The 23,011-nt window shown below is 43.8% G+C and overlaps 1 protein-coding gene and 1 non-coding gene across 2 annotated transcripts in view; one reads left to right on the forward strand and one right to left on the reverse strand.

Annotated features, from left to right (window-relative positions):
• The window catches only part of RNF212 (ring finger protein 212), a 144,661-nt gene that overhangs the window by 71,861 nt on the left and 49,789 nt on the right, over nt 1-23,011 (forward strand). The window contains exons 2-3 of the mRNA XM_050790744.1: nt 15,228-15,426; nt 20,596-20,657. Of these exons, the coding sequence (XP_050646701.1) occupies nt 15,318-15,426; nt 20,596-20,657 (171 nt within the window). The 5' untranslated portion in view covers nt 15,228-15,317. The remainder of the gene's footprint in view (nt 1-15,227; nt 15,427-20,595; nt 20,658-23,011) is intronic.
• On the reverse strand, nt 8,798-8,932 carry LOC126955869 (small nucleolar RNA SNORA48). The gene has a single exon (XR_007726155.1). It is a non-coding gene; the product is annotated as a small nucleolar RNA SNORA48 (small nucleolar RNA).

The following is a 23,011-nucleotide window of genomic DNA, read 5'->3' on the forward strand; positions in this document are numbered from 1 at the left end:
CCTACTTTGGCTGATATTTATATAGAGACTCAAGAGTTTTAAAAACCCATGTCAAAGTGGTACATCTTTTTTCATATTTTTACTTTTAACTTGCCTATAGCACTATATTCAAAGTGATTTTCTTGTATACTGCATTATAATCGGGTCATTTAAAAATCTATTTTGATAATCTTTGTCTAATCTGTTTAGACCACTTACATGTAATGTAATTACAGATGTCAAGATTTAGGTCTGCCATTTTATTATTTTATTTTTATTATCTCCCTGTTTTTTATTCCCCTTTTCCATGTCCTGCCTTCCTGTGGGCTACTTGAACATTTTGTACTATTCCATTTTGCTTTACCTATAGTGTTGTTCATTTTATCTTTTTCTATAATTTTTATTCGTGGTTACTCTTGAGATTATCGTACACATATTTATCAGTCTAGTAATATCAATATTTTACCATTTCAAGAAAAATACAGAAACCTTAACACCATTTAAGTCTCTTTGCTGTCCCATTCTTTATAACATAGTTGTCTTAAATATTACCTCTGCATACACTGAAAAGCATACCAGGCATTGCTATAATTTCTTTAAAAAATTTTTTTCCATAGGTTATTGGGGAACAGGTGGTGTTTGGTTACATGAGTAGGTTCTTTAGTGATTTGTGAGACTCTGGTGCACCCAACACCTGAGCAGTATACACTGCACTCAATTTGTAGTCTTTTATCCCTCACCCCCTTCCCACCCTTTCCCCAAGTCCCCAGAGTCCATTGTGTCATTCTTATGCCTTTGCATCCTCATAGCTTAGCTTCCACTTATGAGTAAGAACATACAGTGTTTGGTTTTCCATTCTTGAGTTACTTCACTCAGAGTAAGTCTCCAATCTCATCCAGGTTGCTGCGAATGCCATTAATTCATTCCTTTTATGGCCGAGTAGTATTCCATCTGCCGTTTGTGTGCTACCTAGAGACTAATCTGAAACCTAGGCAGTATTCCACACCATAGTTGAATTCTCAAAGTTTTTGCTTTATTGATTCTGGTCAGTTTCAAGCATGAGCTGCTCAGGACTTCATACACAGAATTAAAGATCTTTCTCTGCAGTTCTCTCTTCTCTGAAATCCTCCCCAATTCTCTAGTGTAGAGACACTAACTCTTTATTGTCCTTCACTTAGTGCTGGCTGGGCATGTTGACAGGGCTCCCCTCCAGAGTCTCCATGCTGAAGCATCCAGTGGGAGGGGTGCAATTTCTTTAAGGTGTTCATCTGGAGGAGGGGAGTAATATAGTTTGGATATTTGTCCCCATCCAAATCTCATGTTGAATTTTATCCCCAGTGCTGGAGATGGAGCCTGGTGAAAGGTCTTTGGATCATGACAGTGGATTCCTCACGAATGGTTTGGGCCATCTCCTTGGTGATAAGTGAGCTCTCACTCTGAGTTCACAAAAGATCCAATGACTTAATTAAAAGTATGTGGCACCTCCCCCCACTCTCTCTCGTGCTTACTCCTTTTTATTTTTTGATACTTCCATTGGTCTTGATGCTCCTCCTTTTGTCATGTAATGTGTCTGCTCCTCCTTCACCTTCCACCATGCTTGTCAGCTTCCTGAGGCCTCCCTAGAAGCCAAGCAGATGCCAGCACCATGCTTCTTGTAAAGCCTGCAGAACCATGAGCCAATTAAACCTTTTTTCTCTGTAAATTACCCAGTCTCAGATATTTATTTATAGTAATGCAAGAACAGCCTAATACAGGGAGGTATACTCAAAGAAGCTTCACCTTGCAAGGCATCCTATTCCAGATCTTTTGGCTAGAGACATTAGGTTCTTTTTAAAATTTTGGTCTGTAATTGTAGGTTGTAGACTGCCACAGCACCGAGACCAGGATACACAGGAGGAAGAAAACAAACAGATAACCCACTGCTGAGTTGTGCTATGAGTCCTGAGGTCCTTGGCCACTCTATCTTCTTTCCTCCGCCTTTCAGAGTCTTCTGGTAGTTGCTTTATACATTTGGCCCAAGATTTTTAGTTGTAATCAGCAGGAGAAATAGGGCGGAACGGACCTATCCCATCTTGTCCAGAACCATCAATGATACCTTTTTAAAAACCTTCTTAAAATAGATCATACTAAAAAGTACTAAATACACATTACACATATAGTTAACAAACTTTGGGATGCGGGGAGCAGGGGAGATGGGCCAGAACTATTTGAAAGATGCCTTAAGACTGAGGGACACTCTAAAGTGCAGGCAGAGCTTGAAAGTTAGTTGCAGCTTTTTTATCCCTGGAAGTGTTCCCTCTAGTTGTCTCCCAGAGAGTACATTTTCCATGGGATGCCCTCTGTGGCCAATCTCCAGCCTCACATTCCCTTCTCAAGCCCCTATCAGGGAACTGTCTCTCTCTTGCCTTTCAGGGAGGCACTGTGATAATGGAGCTAGCAGCTTCAGGCTTTGGAATCAAGACTGCCTTAGTTCTAATTCTGCCTCTACAACTTCTTGGTTATGTGACTTTATCTGAGAACCAGTTTCCAACCTGTAAGATGGGGACAATAATACAGAAACCAATACTTTTTACAACCTCTACTATTATCACATGGCCTAAGCTACTTAGATTACAATAGTGTCACTGCTTCCACCCTTGACCCTTCTTCATCCTTTTCTCTACATAACAGCAACAATAAGAAACCTAAAAAGGAAAGTCACATCACGTCACTCCTCTACCCAACTGCTTCTCCAAATCCTTACAATGGACATAGGGACTCTCTATGATCTGGCCCCTGCTACCTTTTCAACCCCACCTCCTACCATTCTTTCCCTGCTAACCTCACTCCAGCCATTCTGCTGCTCCTTGAAAATTCCAAGCATCCTCCTGCCCTCAGGACTTTTGCATAGTCTCTGCACAGAATTTCCTTTCTCCAGATGGAGACAGCATAATGTGGTGGTAAGGGAAAAATCACCTTGGTTACTAAAAAGTGTGTGAGTGTATACAGTGGGCCCTCCATATCCACAAATTCTGCATTGGCAAATTCAGCCAAATGCAGATGGGAAATATTTTAGAAAAAATAACAAGAAATAACAATACAACAATAAAAATGCAAATAAAAACCCAATACAGTATAACAACTATTTACACAGCATTTACATACTAGGCATTATAAGTAATCTAGCGATTATTTAAAGTATATGGGAGGATGTGCATAGGTTATATGCAAATACAATGCCATTTTGTATAAGGAACTTGCGTATCTGTGGATTTGGGTGTCCTGAGGACATCCTGGAACCAATCCCTCATGGATACTGAGGCACAATTGTATATATGTATAATTTATATATGTATGTGTATATATATATAAAATACATTTATTCAGTGCTGTGTCAAGCACCATTCTAATGGACCAATTTACAAACATCTGAATCTTTATGACAATAACCCTACATAGGTAAATACTACTTTTTTTTTTTTTTTTTTTTTTTTTTTTGGAGGCAGAGTCTTGCTCTGTCGCCCAGGCTGTAGTGCAGTGGCACAATCTTAGCTCACTGCAGCCTCTGCCTCCCAGGTTCAAGCAATTCTCCTGCCTCATCCTCCTGAGTAGCTGAGATTACAGGCATGCACCACCACAACCGGCTAGTTTTTGTATTCTTAGTAGAGATGGGGTTTCGCCACGCTGGCCAAGCTGGTCTCGAACTCCTGGCCTCAAGTGATCTGCCTGCCTCAGCCTCCCCAAGTGCTAGGATTACAGGCATGAGCCACCACGCTTGGCTGGTAAATACTACTTTTATAATGATTTTAGATAAATGAAACTAAAGTATAGAAAAATTAATTTGTCCACATAGCTAGCAAGCAGTAGTCAGGATTCAAACTCAGTGTAGTGCCTTTTCCCTCACCTTTATAAAATTTTATAATATTTGTACTTTATAAGCATATATTATACTTACATAAATCTATACATGTGTGATGCAAGTTAAGTGCTTAGCACAGTGCCTGGCACAAAATATGGGTCCAACAAATGTTAGCTGGGTTTTCATTCCCATTGTACCTTTCAAGGGCACATGAGGGAATTTAAGCCATATGATAGCTACCACATACTAATGGGAGAAAGTCAGAGACTCCTTCAGATCCAGCCTTTAGCAGAAACCTCTGAAGACAATGAAATGAAAGATTTGACATGACTACACTGATGTTTTAGCAAGGAATTCTGCTGGAAGTGTATGGGACCAAGTTATGGGAGGAAGAAGTTAAAGCAGGGAGAACTACCGGGGAGGTATTGGAAAAGGTCCAAGAGTTCTATCTCTTAATGGCAGCTCACATGGAGTTTACATTCTAGGTGGAAACCTTTCATACGCTTATTTTCGGCAGTTCTCACAACTGAGATTTGAGAGGGATATATATTACCCCTATTTTTCTGAATAGAAAATGGAGGCTTAGAGTGGTGAAATAATTTGTCAAGTTACCTAGTCAACAAGCGTGAGAAATGAAGAACTCAAGTCTTCCTCTATATTCCAGAGTCCTCTACTCTGTTAGATACCTAATCGCCAAGTTATAGCTCTTTAGACTAAGAGTGTTTTACGATTTAGGTAAACTGAGAAAGATAAATTCATTTAATTTAGCAGTAACATCTAATAAACATTATTACTGTTTCTTACATCTTGTAATGTCTTATATTTTTGAAACAGGGACTTTCAAGATACAGCAATGGGACACAGGCAGACATACGTTCCTTGAATCTGCTCCTGGTTTGGGAATGTTTGTGACTATTACAACTTACAATGGTGAGGTAAAACATTGTTTTATACTTTGTTACTAAAATTTTTCATTTGCCAAAAATTCAGGTATCATGTAGCCCAGTTTTAAAATCTCTACAGTAGCACTTACACACTGGCATTAATAATTTTTAATGCATATAGCACTGAATGATAGCATCACATAAAAACATAGAAAGTGCCTGCCCTCAATGAGCCTATAGTTTATTTGAGAAGCAGAGACAGGCTTCATAACATAAAAAGCTTTTAAAAAATAAAATGAGGAGCCCCAGATTTATCATCTTGAGGTCTGCTGATCTTGCTAGGCAAAAGGGACCTTAGGGCCAAAGCACCCCTGTGGTTTTGCACCACCCAGGCCCCATCTGCTTTGCTGGTGCTGCAGCCCCACCCAAGCACAAGGGTCAGATAAGCCAACTCCTCCCATTTTGGCATGGGCGTTCTCTAGCAATGCAGCAGCCTCAGGGACTATCTGGTCTTATATACCTCTTACTCACTAGGAGTTAGCAGAGGAGTACAAAAGTCACCAGGTAATGTGGAAAGAATATGGATTTTGGAGTCAGGATCAAACTCAAGCATAGATTGTCACATATAAGCTAAAACCTTGGAAGGGTTATTTGACTGCTTTGATGCTGTTTTCTCATATATACAATGGATATAACAGAGATATCCATCCCCCACTATGTAAGCTCAAGACAATGAATTCCTCAGTCCACTAACTCAAACCTAGTTGTCCTGGAGCTGTGCTCATGGGGTAGCAGAATAGTTGTGGACCAAAGACTTGGAGAACATAACAGGCTGGCAAGAAAAGGGTGCTTGAAGTAGGCAGGACAGGACTCCCACTCTCATAAAACTGGATAACTGGTTGACCCAAGCTCAGGAAGACACTATGACACCCCCACTTATGTGGAGACAGAGAGCTGTGCTGAAGACTCCAATCCAGATGGATTTTTGGACACTTGATTTTTACCTGTTCAATAGTTTTCTCTTGGCACCTCTGGCACCTCACTGACAATAATTCCACTGGGACTGTTTTCCTAGCTCCAGCACTTGTCAAGACAGCTACCCCCTCTTCTCTACACACCCACATCTACGCTTCTAGCCCACTTTCTGTTCCGTTATATCAAACCCCAATTCTCTTTTGTACTTTCCCAATAATCCTTAATGACCAATCTGAAAATGTCTCCAAAGTACATTAAACCCAGAGCCAAATTTTAGTTGAGCCAAAAACTATCACATTAAAACCCATTCACTGTTTTTTTAAGACATAGAAGACTCATTCTTTGAAAATTGAAATTGCCTGAAACAACATCTGAACTCTCTATTCTGTTCCATTGATCTGTTTGTCTATTCTTTCACCAATATCACACTGTCTTGACTACTGCAGCTTCATAGTAAATCTTAAAGTTGGGTAGTCTTAGTCCTCTTTTATTCTTCTCCCTCAACATTGTGTTGGCTATTATGGGTCTTTTGTTTCCCCATATAAATATTAGAATCAGCTTGTCAATATTCACAAAATAGTTTTAGGATTTTACTGGGATTCTGTTGAATTTATAGATCAAGTTGGGAAGAACTGAGATTTTGACAATAAGAAGTCTTCTTATCTATGAACATGGACTTCTCTCCATTTCTTTCACCACAGTTTTGTTTTCCTCATATAGGTCTTGCACATATTGTTAGATTTATAAATAAGTAATTTGAGGGAGGGTGCTAATGTAAATGATACCGTGCTTTTTATTTCACATTCCACTTGTTCATTGTTAGTATACAGGAAAGTGATTCACTTTCTTATATTCATCTTGTACCCTGCAACTTTACTATAATCACTTACTAGTTCTGGCAGTTTGTCAATTCTTTTGGGTTTTACACATAAAGAGTCATGTCACCTGTGAACAAAGTTTATTTCGTCCTTCCCAAACTCCTTATTTCCTTCTACTGCATTAGCCAGGACTTCCAGTCCACCAAGAAAAGGCTTCTAGTTTCTGACCAATAAGTGTAATAGCTATAGGTTTTTTTGTAGATGTTCTTCATCAAATTAAGTTCCCCTGTGTTCCTTGTTTGATGCATTTTTATCATAAATGGGTGTTGGCTGTTGTTAAATGCTTTTTCTGCATCTATTGATATGATGGTATGATTTTTCTTCTTTCACCTACTGATGTGATGAATTACACTAATTGATTTCTAATGCTAATTGCATATCTGTAATAAGACCCACTTGGTTGTGGTAATTTTTATATATTGTTGGATTTTCATTTGCTAATATTTTGTTAAGAGTTTTTGCATCTATATTCATGAGATATAATATGTAGTTTTCTTATAATGTCTTTGTCTGGTTGTGGTATTAGGGTAATGCTGGCCTCATAAAATGAATTAGGAAGTATTCCTTCTGCGTCTATCTTCTGGAAGAGATTGTAGAGAATTGGCACAATTTCTTCCTTAAATGTTTGGTGGAATTCACCACTGAACCCATCTGGGCCTGGTGCTTTCTGCTTTGGGAAGTTTCTATTGATTCAACCTCTTACTAGATATAGGCCTATTCAGATTGTCTACTTCTTGTATTTTATTAGATTGTGTATTTCAAGGAATTGGTCAGTTTCACCTAGGTTATCAAATTTGTGGGCATGGAGTTGTTCACAGTATTTCTTTATTATTCTTTTCATGTCCATGGGATTTGTAACGATGCCCCTTCTTTTGTTTCTGGTATTTGTAATTTGTGTCATCTTCATTTTTTTCTTAGCTTGGCTAGAAGCTTTTTAACCTTTTCTAAGAATCAGCTTTTGGTTTTGTTGATTTTTTTCTATTTCTTGTTTTTAATTGATTCTGCTGTTTTTATTTTTCTTCTGCTGCTTACTTTGCACTTAATTTTCTCTTCTTTTTCTAGTTTCCTTAGGTAGAAGCTTAGATTATTAATTTTAGATCTTGCTTTTGAATACAGTCATCCCTTGGTATTTGCGGGGTATTGGTTCCAGGACTCTCCAAAGATATAAAATTCTGAAGATGCTCAAGTCCCTTATATGAGATGGTGTAGTTTGCAGGTAACTAGTGCATATCCTTGCATTAATTTAAATCACGTCTAGATTACTTTTATCTAATACAATGTAAATGCTGCAGAGTTGTTACACTGTAGTTTTTCACTTGTATTATTTTTGTTATATATACATATTTCAAATATTTTCAATCCATGGCTGGTTCAATCCAGGAGTGAAACCTGGTATTACAGAGAGCCAACTGTATATGGATTCAATGCTTTCAATTTCCCTCTAGTCACTGCTTTTGTCGCATCCCACAAATTTTGATAAGTTGTAGTTTGTCTTTTCTTCTTTGACCCGTGTTAATTAGAAGTGTGCTGTTTAATCTCCAAGTATTTTGCAATTTTCCAGCTATCTCTCTGTTACTGATTTCCAGTTTAATTCCATTGTGGCCTGAGAACATACATTGTATGATTTCTATTATTTTAAATTCGTTAAGGTGTGATATATGGCCCAGAATGTGGTCTACCTTGGTGAATGTTCCATATAAACTTGAGGAAAATGTGTCCTCTGCTATCATTAGATAAAGTAATCATAGGTGTCAATTATGTCCAGTCAACTGATGGTGCTACTGAGTTCAATGATGTCCTTACTGATTTTGGCCTGCAGGATCTGACCATTTTTGACAGAAGGGGTTGAAAACAACTATAATAAAGTGTTCATCTATTTTTCCCTTGCAGTTCTGTCAGGCTTTACTTCACATATTTTCATGCTCTATTGTCAGGTGGATACACGTTGAGGATTGTTGTCTTCTTAGAGAATTAACCCCTGTATCATTATGTACTGCTCCATTATGTAATTATCCCTGATAATTTTCATTGCTTTTGAAGTCTACTCTGCCTGAAATTAATACAGCTACTCCAGCCTTCTTTTGATTAAGGTTAGCATGGTGTATCTTTCTCTAGCCCTTCATTTTTAATCTATGTGTCTTTACATTTCAAATGATTTTCTTATAGACAACATATAGTTGGGTCTCATTTTTTGATCCACTCTATTTTTTAACTGGTGTATTTAGACCATTGACATTTTTTTTCCATGTGTCCAAGGCATGAACCAGGTATGGGTACAGATTAAAAGCCAAGCTGGGATGAACGAGGGGTTGCTTTGTCCCTGGCTGATATAAGATGGGCACCACCAACCAGGTGCCACTCTACTGAGGTCAAAGACACAGATCATTAACATTTAAGGTGATGATTTATATAGCTGGATTATCTGCCATATTTGTTACCATTTTTTATTCGTTGCCCTCATTCTTTGTTCTATTTTTTTCTTCTCCTCTTTTTCACGCCTTTTGTGGTTTTAATTGAGCATTTTCTGTGATTCCATTCTATCTGTTAGCATATGAAGTTGCCCTAGAGTTTGCCATATACATTCACAACTAGTCCAAGTCTAATTTCAAATAACACTATACGCTACCACTTCACAGGTAATGCCTTTTTTTTTTTTTTTTTTTTTTTTTGAGATGAAGTCTCACTCTGTCACCCAGGCTGGCATGAACTCAGCTCACTGTAACCTCCGCCTCCCAGGTTCAAGCAATTCTCCCTGCCTCAGCCCTCTGAGTAGCTGGAATTACAGGCACCCGCCACCACGCCTGGCTAATTTTTTTTTTTTATTTTTTAGTGGAGACAGGGTTTCACCATGTTGGCCAGGCTGGTCTTGAACTTCTGACCTCAGGTGATCCGCCTGCCTCCGCCTCTCAAAGTGCTGGGATTACAGGCGTGAGCCACCATGCCTAGCCTCAAGTGCCTTTTATTAACAAAGTATTCCTAATTCTTCCTTGCTGACCCTAATTTTATCATGGCTATCACTAATTTCACTTACATGTAAACTATGATCATTCGATACATTGTTGCCATTATCTTGAATAAAGTGATATTTCTTAGGTCAGTTAAGAATAAGAGGCTGGGCGCGGTGGCTCAAACCTGTAATCCCAGCACTGTGGGAGGCCGAGATGGGCGGATCACGAGGTCAGGAGATCGAGACCATCCTGGCTAACACGGTGAAACCCCGTCTCTACTAAAAAATACAAAAAAAAAAAAAACTAGCCGGGCGCGGTGGCGGGCACCTGTAGTCCCAGCTACTCCGGAGGCTGAGGCAGGAGAATGGCGTGAACCCGGGAGGCGGAGCTTGCAGTGAGCTGAGATCCGGCCACTGCACTCCAGCCTGGGCGGCAGAGCGAGACTCCGTCTCAAAAAAAAAAAAAAAAAAAAAAAAAAAAAAAAAATAAAAAAATAAGAAAATAGAGGCTGGGCGCGGTGGCTCGTGCCTGTAATCCCAGCACTTTGGGAGGCCGAGACAGGCAGATCACAAGGTCAAGAGATCAAGACCATCCAGGCCAACATGGTGAAACCCCGTCTCTACTAAAAATACAAAAAATTAGCCAGGCGTGGTGGCGAGCGCCTGTAGTCCTGGCTACTCTGGAGGCTAAGGCAAGAGAATGGCATGAACCCGGTAGGCGGAGCTTGCAGTGAACCCAGATTGCGCTACTGCACTCCAGGCTGGGTGACAGAGCAAGACTCCATCAAAAAAAAAAAAAAAAAAAAAAAAGAATAAGAAAATAGAAAGTTTTAATTTTACCTCCACTTTTCTAATGCTCATCCTTTATGCAGATTTGAGTTTCTGACCCACATAATTTTCCTTCTTTCTGAAGAACTTCTTTTAACATTTCTTACAAGGCAGATCTACCAGCAAAAATTCCTTCAGTTTTTATTTGTTTGAGAAACGCTTTACTCCCTCTTATCTCTTGCAGGATAATTTTGCAGGATACCAAAGTCTAGGTTGGTCATTTTTTATTCCCAATACATTAAATATTTCACTCTACTCTCTTCTTGTTTGGATAGCTTCTGAGGAGAGGTCAGATGCAATTTTTACGTTTGCTGCTCTGTAAATAAGGTTTCTCCCCCCTCTGGCTGCTCAAGATTTTCTTATTCGTGTTTGCTTCTCTGCAGTTTTAATGATATTCCTAGCTGTAGCTTTTTGGTTTCATCTTGGGGTTGAGGGGATTTCATGAGGGGGTGAGGGGATTAATCCTGTTTGGTATACTCTGAGCTTCCTGAATCTATGGCTTGGTATCTGATATTAATTTGGGGAAAAATTATCAGTCATTATTGCTTCAAATATTTCTTCTTTTCTTTTCTCTGTTTCTCTTCCATTCGGTATTCCCATTATGTGTCAAGTTATACCTTTTGTAGTTGTTCCACAGTTCTTGGGATATTCTGTGGGGCAACAGTAGTGGGAGAGTGTTTTCTCCATACTATCCCTGGATACTTTTAAATATTTGTCAATCTGACAATGAACAAGGGCAATCTTACTGTAGTTTGAATTTTTTAATTACTAGCAAGGCTGAATATTTTTCATGTTTATTAGCCATTTGATTTCTTGTTTAGGAATGGCACAATTTTTTACTAGATAATATATAGACGAGATTTATTTTTAAGAATGGAAACTAGGAAATAATAAACTCAATCTACGGAAATCCTTAATTCTAGGTAATATTGTCGAAGCTATATGGCCCGCAAGGGACATTCTATTTTACTTCACATTCACCTGGTGAACACATCATTTGCTTAGAATCTAATTCTACGAGGCTTGTGTCATTTGGAGGGAATAGGCTGGTAAGTACATGCTCCCCATGTCCTTGTTGATGAACACAGCGTCAGCACTATTCAAGCATGACACTGGTATGCAGATCCATTACACTCAAACTGGCTAGAAACTTATTAAAGTCCTATGCCCAGATCTCATCGCAGCAACCAAAGAGGGAGCTGGAGAGCTTGGAAGGGGTTCAAAGGAGAGCCATGAAGTTGATTAAAGGGTTGAAAAATAAGAGCCGTGAGGGAAGGTTAAAAGAACTGTGATTATTCAGGCTTGAAAACAAGTGAAGGCTGAAGAGTGAATTAATAATGGAATTCTAATAAATAAAACTCTTACACGGTAGATGGTGATTGGCTGTTTTCTAAATGTGTTCAGAACTGATGAAAACAATTTGTACTTTAGCATAAGAAATTTAGTTATATGTAAAGAAAATTTCCCTCAGAACGTTAATCAAATTTTCTCCAAACCAAAGTCATTTACCTAATAGTTAATTTGATGTTCAGGAAGGTATAAATATACTGTAAGGTCAGTAATTTACCATTTAATGCATTATTATTACAAGAAAGACTACCAAGTAGAACAAGGAAGAATGGCACTGAGGGAAAAAAGGGAGCTGAAGAGTGAAGTAGCGCCCTGCTTATGAAAAGGGGGAAGGGAGAAAAAGGAAGGACAGAGGAATGGGAGGATACAAGAGTGAGAAAGTAAGGAAAAAGAGTGGAGCTGTTTTTAAAAACATGCCATTTTTTCCTTTTTACTGTTTGTACAGAGGATCCACTTAGATATTCGAGTTGGAGAACACGACCTTGATGCGGCCATTGCTCAAGCAAAGGACAAAGTTAATGAACTTACCTTCAAGCTTGAATATCTAATTGAACAAATTGGGCAAATAGTCAAAGAACAAAACTATCAAAGGGTCAGTCTGCCTATTCAGCTTATTTTATCTCTTGCTACTAGCAACGCATTTCTCAATGCAAAGCCCCTGGACCAAGGAAAGAATGAACTGCCTGTTCCTCACTCTTTCTATCTGAGGTAGAACTGTGTGGACTCACAGGGACTGGAGAGAGCAATTTTTCTTCACTCTGTCTGCTGGACCATGAGCTCCTCTAGGAAAGAGCATTTCAGTTCATTCATCTTTTTATGCCCTGTGCCTAACAAAGTCCCCAGCAGCACAGGGTGTGAGCTTGCAGAATGAATAAATGCTTCCAAATGCATCCTATATATTTGTAGAGACTCGTGTGTACTCACTTTCCAAATCACAATTTTATTCTTATAACATTAGGTGCTTTTTGAGTCACTACACTAAGTGGATGTTGGTTAGATATGGGCTTAAATCTCATCTACATGTCAGTAATCTGTGTCATCTCTAAGCTTCAGTTTCCTTACCAGGTAGATAAGGACAGGTGTGATAAGCAAATAAGGCATGCAAGTGCTTGGTCTAATGCCTGGCATAAAAGCTGGACTCAAATCATGAAATCTACCACTATTGGGTAATGTTCGCTTTGCCTGATGGTAGCAAATAAAATATATAAATAGGTCAAATTCCTGATATTTTACACCAAAATACAAAAACATCTTTTATAAGGTTGATTTTTACTCTCTTATACTTGGCTAAACAATGGATTCTGGTTTAGAAAAGCAGACTGCACGGATACATTGGTGTAAGGTATTAATTGGGTAATATTAAATACCTTGAATGCCCACAACAACCCTCTCCTCAAAATCATGAGTTAAGTACTTTATGACACTAAACCTGTCTATTTCTTTTTCGCACAGGACCGTGAAGAAAATTTTCGGATGACCAGTGAAGACACAAATAGCAATGTTTTATGGTGGGCTTTTGCACAAATACTAATCCTTATCTCAGTCGGAATTTTCCAAATGAAATACCTGAAAGACTTCTTTATAGCTAAGAAGCTTGTTTAAAATATTATCAATAAGGACAAATAATTTGCACAATGTTTGAGTTAATAAATCAAAATACCTGCATAAATGTGTATTCCTTTTATGATTTCAAAGATACCAGAGATTGAAATTAACATTATATCATTATAACATTGATAGAATGCTTTTATAATATAGCTTCTGAATTTGACAGATCAGGCACCTCATCCTGTTCTTACTTATTTTTGAGACAGAGTCTCGCTCTGCTGCACAGGTGCCCTAAGGCTCACTGCAGCCTCGACCTCCAGGGCCCAAGTGATCGATCCTCCCACCTCAGTCTCCCGAGTAGCTGGGACCCCAGGCACCCACCTCCACACCCAGCTAATTTTTGTAGAGAGGTGGTTTTGCCATGTTGCTGGTCTTGCTATTTTAAACTTGGTAGAGATCAGCACTGTCTAACAGAAATAAAAGTGGGCTACATATATAATTCTAATTTGTTGTTGTTGAGACAAAGTCTCACTCTGTTGCCCAGGCTGCAGTGCAGTGGTGTGACTTCGGCTCACTGCAACCTCCGCCTCCTGGGTTCAAGGGATTCTCCTGCCTCAGCCTCCTGAGTAGCTGGGATTACAGGCGCCTGCCACCATGCCTGCTAATTTTGTATTTTTAGTAGAGAGGGGGTTTTACTATGTTGGCCAGGCTGGTCTCGAACTCCTGACCTCAGGTGATTCGCCCGCCTCAGCCTCCCAAAGTGCTGGGATTACAGACGTGAGCCACCGCACCCAGCCCATACGTAATTCTGTGTTTCCTAGTCTCCACATTGAAAAGGATTTTTTGAAAGGGTAAAATCAACGCTAGTGATATATTTAACCTAATATATCAAAAATATCACTTTAACATGTAATCAACATAAAATTACCAAGACGTTTTTCACACGAGGCCCTGGAAACAGCTGTATGGGCGCAGGGGCCACTTGGCCCGCAGCTACGGAGAGCACTCACCCTGTGCTCTCCCGGCACAAGCACGTGCCTGAGCCTCTCCATCGGAGCTCTGCAGCGTCCCGAGGGTGGAAACTCTCAGAACCACGCGGAGGGCAATTTTATAAAAACTCACTTCTCCATGCTGGAAGCTGGAAGCAGCAAAGGTCCTTCCCAGGCTACGCCTTCTGTTTCAGAGGAAGCAGGCTCAGGCCTCCCGTGGTGAGGTCTCTGCACCAGCAGCCACCTGGTCACTAGCTCGAAAGCGCAGAGTGCGACCTAGCCCCCACCCCAACCGCCCCACCCCCACCCCAACCGCCCCACCCCAACCCCAACCACCCCCACCCCACCCCAACCGCCCCACCCCCACCCCACCCCAACCCGCACCGCCCCACCCACACCGCCGTCCAACCCCACCGCCTCACGGCCCCACACCCACCCCAACTCCCACATCCCCACTCCCGCTCCTGCTCCCACCCCAACTCCCACACCCACTTCTCCCTCCCATCCCGCTCCCAGGGCCCCCACACCCACTCTCCTGACTCCTCCCCGGCCTGCCCCGCACACTACCCCGGCGGCCCTGGCCTCAGGCCCAGCTCCCAGCCCTCGTGGTGGGCCTGGCCAGCATCCCTCACCCTCTCCGCGCTCCTTCTGCCCCTCCCCCACTGCGGTCGCGCCCGACGCCTCCTCAGCGCCGCCGCCATTCCCAGCGCCCGACGCCTCCTCAGCGCCGCCGCCATTCCCAGCGCCCGACGCCGCCTCAGCGCCGCCGCCGTTCCCAGCGCCCGCCACCCAGGCCGGGCTTCCACAAAACACCTGAGGACCGCAAAGACAGGGACGGGACGTCGGTGCTCGCGGTGCGTTCCTCCGCCTACTCCAGCTAAAACCACCCGGGAGAGGAGTCAGACGCGCCCTCACTAGTGCTGCAGGGCCGCCCGCGGTGTTGGCGGGAGGGCGCCAGCTCCAGTGCGCAGGCGCAGAGCTGCCGTCGAGTTTGCGCAGGCGCAGAGCTGCCCGCCCGCGGGCCCAGCGCGTGGAGGCTGGTCCCAGCCTTGCGTGGGCCTCGCGTGGGCCCGGCCTCGCCGCTGCGGTCGCCTGCCTGGCATGGCCAACTGGGTGTTCTGTAATCGCTGCTTCCAGCCGCCCCAGAGGACGTCGTGCTTCAGCCTCACCAACTGCGGGCACGTGTACTGCGATGCCTGCCTCGGCAAAGGTCAGGGCGTCCGGAACGCAGGCTGGAGAGGGGAGGGGAGCGGCGGGCGGGGGCAGGGAACTCCGGGGGGTGGGGGGCTTGGGTGGGAAGGCCATGGGGGCACGTGGGGGGCCGCGGAGGAGACAGGGCGGGTGGAGAAGGGGAGGGGGCGGGGCCGCGGGGGGAGGGGGATGCCAGGGGAGATGCCAGGGGAACTCTGAGGGGAGGGGGACTCGGGGGGGGGGCCGCGGGGGAGAGAGGGTGCGTGGAGAAGGAGGGGGTATGGGGGGGTGAGGGGCTGCGGAGATAGGGGGATTCGGAAGAGGGGCCACCGGGGAGAGGGCTCCTCTAGTGTGATGAGGGGCCGCTGAGGAGAGGGGGACACCGGGGAAGCGTTGGGGAGGGAGGTGGGGAGTGAGGGGCTGTGGGAGGGTGGGGGGAGAGGGGACCCCGGAGGTGGCGGGGGGCTGCAGGGAGGAAGGGGACGCTAGGGGAGGGGGCGGGGGGGATGTGAGAGGTCAAGGGGGTGAAGGGGGATACCGGGGAGATGGGGGGAAGGGAGACACCAGGGGAGGAGGGCGCGGGTGAGGGGCCGCAGGCAGGAAGGGGCCACGGGGGCGGGGCGGAGGGCCGCCATGAGGAGCAGATGAGGGTGACGGCGGGGGTCAGGCCGCGAGTCCTGTCATCCCGGGGCTCTGGCTTGCAGGCTGCGGGTCCCGCCTGGAGGACCTGGGGGAGAAGGCGGGTGGACGGCAGCCTTAACGCTCGTGGAGGACTCTGGCCCTGTTCCACGGGCAACGCTGGGCCCTGGTGTCAAGCGGACATCGCATTGTCAGGGAGGCGTTTTTCTTTCTATGAAAATTTTGTGTTGAAGTGATGTTTATGCAAGAACAAAAGCAAGAGCACAATGAGCTTTTACCAAGTGAACTTACCGGTGAAAGCAGCCAGCTGGGTGCCGGTGGCTCACAGCCAGCCCAGGGGACGTCCGCTGTGCTAACCTCCATCTTCGGAGTTGGCCTTAGACCCATGGGACCTTGGTGAATGTGGCCCTACAACCAGCCCTACAGCAAAGCCGCTTTCCGTGGCTCCCCCTCTTTCTTCCTTTTTCTCCCTTACTTTCTCTCTTTCAAGGCAGAGCTCTGCTCAGTCGCCCAGGCTGGAGTTCAGTGCAGGATCTTGGCTAACTGCAGCCTCAGCCTCCCAGGCTCAAGTGATCCTCCTGCCTCAGCCTCCGGAGTGGCTGGGGTTACAAGCATGTGCAGCCATGCACCCCTGATTTTTAAATTTTTCACAGAGATGGGGCTTCCTTTGGTGCCCAGGATGGTCTCCAATTCCTGTTCTCTAAGGATCACCCGCCTTGGCCTCCCGAAGTGTTGTCTTTGTATTTGTATGTAACTGTAGTTCATCTACTTTCATTGTTGTGTGGTATTCCATCGTACGGATACACCCCAAGTTACTTACCATTTCCACTGTCCATGGCCATCTGGGTTGTTTGCAGATTTGGCTGCAGAAATGGTGCCGCTGTGAATCTTCTCGCTCCTGTGTTTGGTGATCTTAGGTACACATTTCTGTTGGGTGTGTAACCTAGGAGTGGAGTTGTTGATTTCAGGTGTGTATTTAAAAACAAAAGTCTCTCTGGCAGCCGGGTGAAAAGTAGATTGGAGGGAGATAGAAACTGTGGGAGAGACTGCAGCTGAGCACATGAGAGGTGATGGGGAGAAGTGATGGGTTCAGGAGAAGTTAGGTAGATTCAGCAGACTTGAGTCGGAGACAAGGGCTAGAGAACGGGACAGAGTTTCGCTGCTAGACAAAACACTGGAGAGGAGCCCAGTGGGAGGGAACGTAGCAGGGTGGGATGCAGGGCCCCTGAGCTCATGTTTGGACACGGCCTGTGTCCTGTGAGAGCCACCCAGGGGAAGACAAGAGGCAGTTGCCCGTATGGGTCCAGAACTAAGACAGCCAGGAATACATTTGGGGAGTGATTAACACAGGATAATAATCCTAGATACTGGAGTGTGGAGAGCCCCAAAGGCAAAGGAAACTGTAAGAGACTATCTTGTTGGAAAGAGCATTTGTTGAAGGAGGTAAGGAAGATGTCAGGTAAAGAAGAGAGATGTTGATGAACTGGACATCCCAGTGAAATCAAGGAATTGGTGTTTGAAAGTGTCCGTTGGACCAGTGAGGAGGGCACTGGTGACCCAAGATAACATTCCTCGAAGATAACATTGTTAGGAATGATGGAGACACACGTACCTTCGTGGTGTTGGGAAGTGTGAAGACAGGGCTCAGAGTGTCATAGCTTTTGAGGTCAGCAAAGCCTGCGTTGGCAGGTGACTGGTTAGGGGCCTGAGGCAGGTATAGATTGACAAGTTTGTCTAGCTCTTAACGCCGGTAGTCTGAGTGCATTCCTCCAAAAAGCCACTGATGCTGCATGTTGGGACCACACCAAATCCAAGGACACACAAAAAAATGGTGAAAAGGGATGGAGGCTCTGGGCAGAGCCCTTACTGTAGCTCCGTAGCTGTCCAGTGGTGCGTCACTCAGAGGGAAGCCCTTGTTTAGCTCTGGCGTATATCCTTCCAAGATTTTCCTATAGATGCAGATTTTTAAAAGCAATACAGTGTGTCTATCATTCAGTTATCTGCTTTTATTTCTCAAACATGGACCTCCTTCCATGTTAAAATAAGTCTGTATCATCATTCTTTTTTTTTTTTTTTTTTTGAGACAGAGTCTGGCTCTGTTGCCCAGGCTGGAATGCAGTGACGTGATCTCGGCTCACTGCAAGCTCCGCCTCCCAGGTTCACGCCATTCTCCTGCCTCAGCCTCCCGAGTAGCTGGGACTACAGGTGCCGCCACCACGCCCGGCTAATTTTTTGTATTTTTAGTAGAGACGGGGTTTCACTGTGTTAGCCAGGATGGTCTCGATCTCCTGACCTCGTGATCCGTCCGCCTCGGCCTCCCAAAGTGCTGGGATTACAGGCGTGAGCCACCGCGCCCGGCCTGTATCATCATTCTTAAGGTTGCATGATGTATCTTTTGAGTATCATACCATAACGTATTTTCTGCTATTTTGCTATGAGATACCGCTTGTTCTCTTACTTTTTTTCCTTGGAATATATTCTTAGGGGTGGAGTGGCTAGGCTGCGGGTGTGCACATGAAAACTGACCCAAATGTGACCCAAACAGGCACAAAGGATGTGCCTGTTTCTGTTCCCTGTAGTGACACGTGAGCACCTGTTGTTCTTTCCTCTTTGGTGTCTCTTACTAGTGACCTTGACCTTCATTTTGTGTGTTTGTCGGCTGTTTGCATTTTTTCTATGTCTGTTCAGGTCTCCTCATAGCCTTTTATTGAGGTATTTTCTTTTAATTGACTTGTGAGCACTATTTGTAGATCAGGCATCAACCCCTTTGTCTATTGGCTGCATGTGATTTCCTCTCTGTCTTGTCTGTTAATCCTCCTCCCTTGTAAGAGCTTTTAGATTTTTATGAGTCAGCTCTGTTAATCTTTTACTGCATGACTCCTGGCTGTGATGGTGCAGAAGAGGAATTTTCTTGCTCCAGAATTCGCAGTTAAAGAGCTGGAAGGGAAGGGACCTACTGTCAAGGGTAGATGTTTTTAGCATGAGGGCAACTTGAAGAAGAGAGGAAAGGAGACAGTTCTGGAGGCTGTTAGGAGGGGACCCCTCATTCCACAGTAGGACACCGTTCTGTGTGCTGGGAGCTGCGGACACTGAGGCGAGTGTGGATACACAAGTGAAAGCCTGGGCTTGGACTGGAAGAGATGCTCCCTCCAAGGCAGAAAGGAAGGAGGTAGAGTGAAGTGGGTTGTTCTGTGGTGGGTCAGTCTAGAGGAGAGGGCAGAGAAATTGAGGTAGGTCATGAGCCAGGGCTTCTTCTCAGTAGGTGATATGAGGGCCCTGGTTTGAACAGCCCCGTGGGGAATGGGGCAGAAAACACCCAGGAAAAGCAGGATTGCCCAGCAGTGTTGCTGACTCAGCAGCGCTGGAATCCTCAAGTCTGTGAATCCGCCTCTCGCTCCTCTCACTTAAGAGATGTTTTTCTCGTAGTTCTAGCTGCGCTGACCCAGAGGAGGGGAGAAATCCACCAGGCTTGTTCAGGTTTGGGCCTGGTGTCCTCCCTGGAATGACAGGAGCGTGAAGGCTCATAGTGCCTGGTCTGCTCTGGGCTCCAACCTGACTAGTGAGAAAATCAAGCTTGAGGTTCATTTTGAATAGTTAAACATTTTAGATTAAGAGATCACTATAAAGCCTAATCATGGGCTGGGCATGATGGCTCATGCCTACAATCCCAGCTCTTTGAGAGACCGAGGTGGGCAGATCACCTGAGGTCAGGAGTTCAAGGCAAGCGTGGCCAACATGGCAAAACCCAGTCTCTACTAAAAATACAAAAATTAGCCAAATGTGTTGGTAGGCACCTATACTCCCAGTCACTTGGGAGACTGAGGCATGAGAATCGCTTGAACCCAGGAGGTGGAGGTTGCAGTGAGCCAAGATCGTATCATTACACTCCCACCTGGGTGACAAAGTGAAACTCTGTTTCAAAAAAAAAAAAAAGAAAAAGCTAATTATGGCCAGGCACAGTGGCTCACGCCTGCAATCCCAGCACCTTGGGAGGCTGAGGTGGGAGGATTGTTTGAGCCCAGGAGTTAGAGCCCAGCCTGGACAACATAGTGAGACCTTGTCTCTACAAAAAAAAAAAAAAATTAAAAATTAGCTGGCCGTGGTGGCACACGTCTGTGGTCCTAGCTACTCAGGGAGGCTGAGAGGGGAAGACTGTTGAGCCTGGGGAGGGGTCAAGGCTGTAGTGAGCTGTGATCATGCCACTTGCAGATCAGCCTGGGCAACAAGGCAAGACCTTGTCTCAAAAAATTTTTTTAATTTTAATTTTTAAAAAGCTTTATTGTAATAAATACCTGGGATAGACTTAGCCTTAAGTGTTATTGATCTTTATGGTCACTGTTTTTGTGCATATTTGCAAAGGAGGGGAAAAGGATGTTAGTTCTATAAATCCTTCCAACTGTACCAGAACCCACAGCCTCATCCTGTCAGAACATGAAAACTTGTGATATAATCCTGCTTATTTCTTGAAGAAACATTGTAAAGTCTGCATGTATACATACTTAAAAGCAGTAGTCAGTCTAATATAATAAAGCCTATTTTTATCTTACAGGTAAAAAGAATGAATGCTTGATTTGTAAAGCTCCTTGTCGTACAGTTTTACTTTCAAAACATGTAAGTTGAAATCTGTAGTATCTGCATCTTAATCACAGTCATATTTCCTTTTAAATTCGTTATCTAATTTTTAGTCATTTGTGGTGTCTAAAATTTTCAGTCACTCTGCTACGTTAACAAAGATATCTGAGTGATCAAAATGCAGTTAGGATTTAGTTTTTAAAACTTACTTTTTTTTTTTTCTTTTTTTTTTTTGAGACGGAGTCTCGCTCTGTAAAACTTACGTTTTTAAAACTTTCTTAGCTGTAGATTGACCTTATTCCTAGGTTGTTGAATCGTGCTGTGTTCCTAGAAAGTGGGTTAAATATATTTCTTTAGCACCATACAAGCACCTGAAGCGGGTGATAGAGTTTGGATTTGTATAGGGGTCATATATAATTAAGAGTGTTGTTGGTAAAGTAAGTTTAAAATCAATTACTGCTGAAGACTTAAAACAATGCCTTTTGTTCTCTCTATAAAATACTCAGTTTAACTTGTTATTGGTATAAACAAATGATTGGTGTTTTCTCTGCCTGATCTCCAAAATGTGCATTTGGTCTGATGATTTAAATATAATAGTTGTTTTTCTCTGATTACAAACATAATACAAAGTTACACAACATTCATACAGTACAGGAGATTATAATGGCAAATGTGTAAGTCCCCAGATCCTGTTTCCCAGAGATGACAGTGACCAGGAGTTTGACACCTGTTCTATGTGTGTTATTGTGATTTACCTTTTCGTAAAAATGGTGTCTTCTCGGCCAGGCACGGTAGGTCACGCCTGTAATCCCAGCACTATGGGAGGCCGAGGCGGGCGGATCATGAGATTGAGACCATCCTGGCTAACACGGTGACAGCCCGTCTCTACTAAAAGTACAAAAGATTAGCCGGGTATGGTGGCGGGTGCCTCTAGTCCCAGCTACTCGAGAGGCTGAGGCAGGAGAATGGCGTGAACCTGGGAGACAGAGGCTGCGGGTAAGCCGAGATCACGCCACTGCACTCCAGCCTGGGTGACAGAGCAAGACTCTGTCTCAAAAAAAAAAAAAAAAAAAAAAAAAAAAAAAAAAGGTGTCTTCTCAGTTGACATTATATTTTGGGCACACTCACTCTTAAAATGACTGCATTATATTTTAGTATTTTCCTATCAGTGAGCCTTTGGATTTTTTCGGGTTTTTGCTGTTTCGAACAACCTTCCAGTGAACATTTTTAACCAGTATCTCTCCACGCTTGTAAGAATATTTCTGTGACATAAATTCCTGAAGTGATGAAAAAGTAAGGGCAAAAGATGTAAATGTTTACACTTTTAACAGAAAATACTTTCTTTTCCTCCACACGTGTGGCGGCTTAGAGGCTCAGTGACTGCCTGCTTCTGCTCCTCACGTAGTGATCCTGCACTAAGCCCTGTCACATGGTCAGGCTGGAGGCTGGTGAGCCCTTAGCCTTTCTCTAGCTTGGGTGGAATGTTCAGGTCGTTTACTTACTTTCTTGTTTCCTAGTAAATATATTTAAGACCATCCGTGTCTTTCTGTGCACTGCTATTCTATATCATTTTGAGTACCACTTTTCTCTCTTTTCTAAATAAGCTCTAATCTGTCTTTTTATTTTTTTAACTCAAGAATTATTTGAAAGGATATGCTTTAGTTTCCAAGTGGTTAGATTTTAGCTCCCTGTCATTTTCATCGTTAATTTTTAGTCCTATGGCATTCTGATGAGAGAATATGGCTATGTGGGTTTTTTAATTATCAGGATTTTCACTGTGGTTTAATACATGGTAATTGTTCATATTTGATGGGCGTTTAAAAAGGCATGTGTTCCTCTCTGTGTGTCTGAGTGTGTGTGTGTGTGTGTAAGTAAAATTGTTTAAAATATGGAAGTTGTTCCTGCTTCTCTTTCTCTAAACCATCACAGACTGTGTGGGCTCTTTCTTCCGTAGTCTCTTTCAAATGCCGGTCTTCCTTTCCCTGTTGCTCCACCCCCCATAGGAGCTTCTGGTTCCTCCTCCTCTCACTCTGGCTTCCTAGAGCCTCTTCACCCTGCAGCCAGAGGGATCTGCGTAAATGCATCCCAACTTTCCAGGAGTCAATGCCAAAGTCCCCCACGCCTGTAGGCCCTGTGGCCTGGCCTCTGGCAGCCTCGTGGTCCCCAGGCAGCAACTGTGGGCTACAGCCTCTCCAGGAGCCAAGGTCTTCCACCTCAATGCCTGGCTTTCCTGTTCCCTCTCACTGGAACGTCCTCTCAGATGGCCACAGGCTCCATCCCCCGCAGCCTTAAGGTGTCTATGGAATGTCAGGAGACATCACCAACAGCTCTGGGTCATGCTGGCTTCTTTGACCCTGACCTGCAATAGAAGGGACGTTTTATATTATGGCAGC

The sequence above is a fragment of the Macaca thibetana genome, chromosome 5, assembly GCF_024542745.1.
Source record: "Macaca thibetana thibetana isolate TM-01 chromosome 5, ASM2454274v1, whole genome shotgun sequence".
NCBI lineage: Eukaryota > Metazoa > Chordata > Mammalia > Primates > Cercopithecidae > Macaca > Macaca thibetana.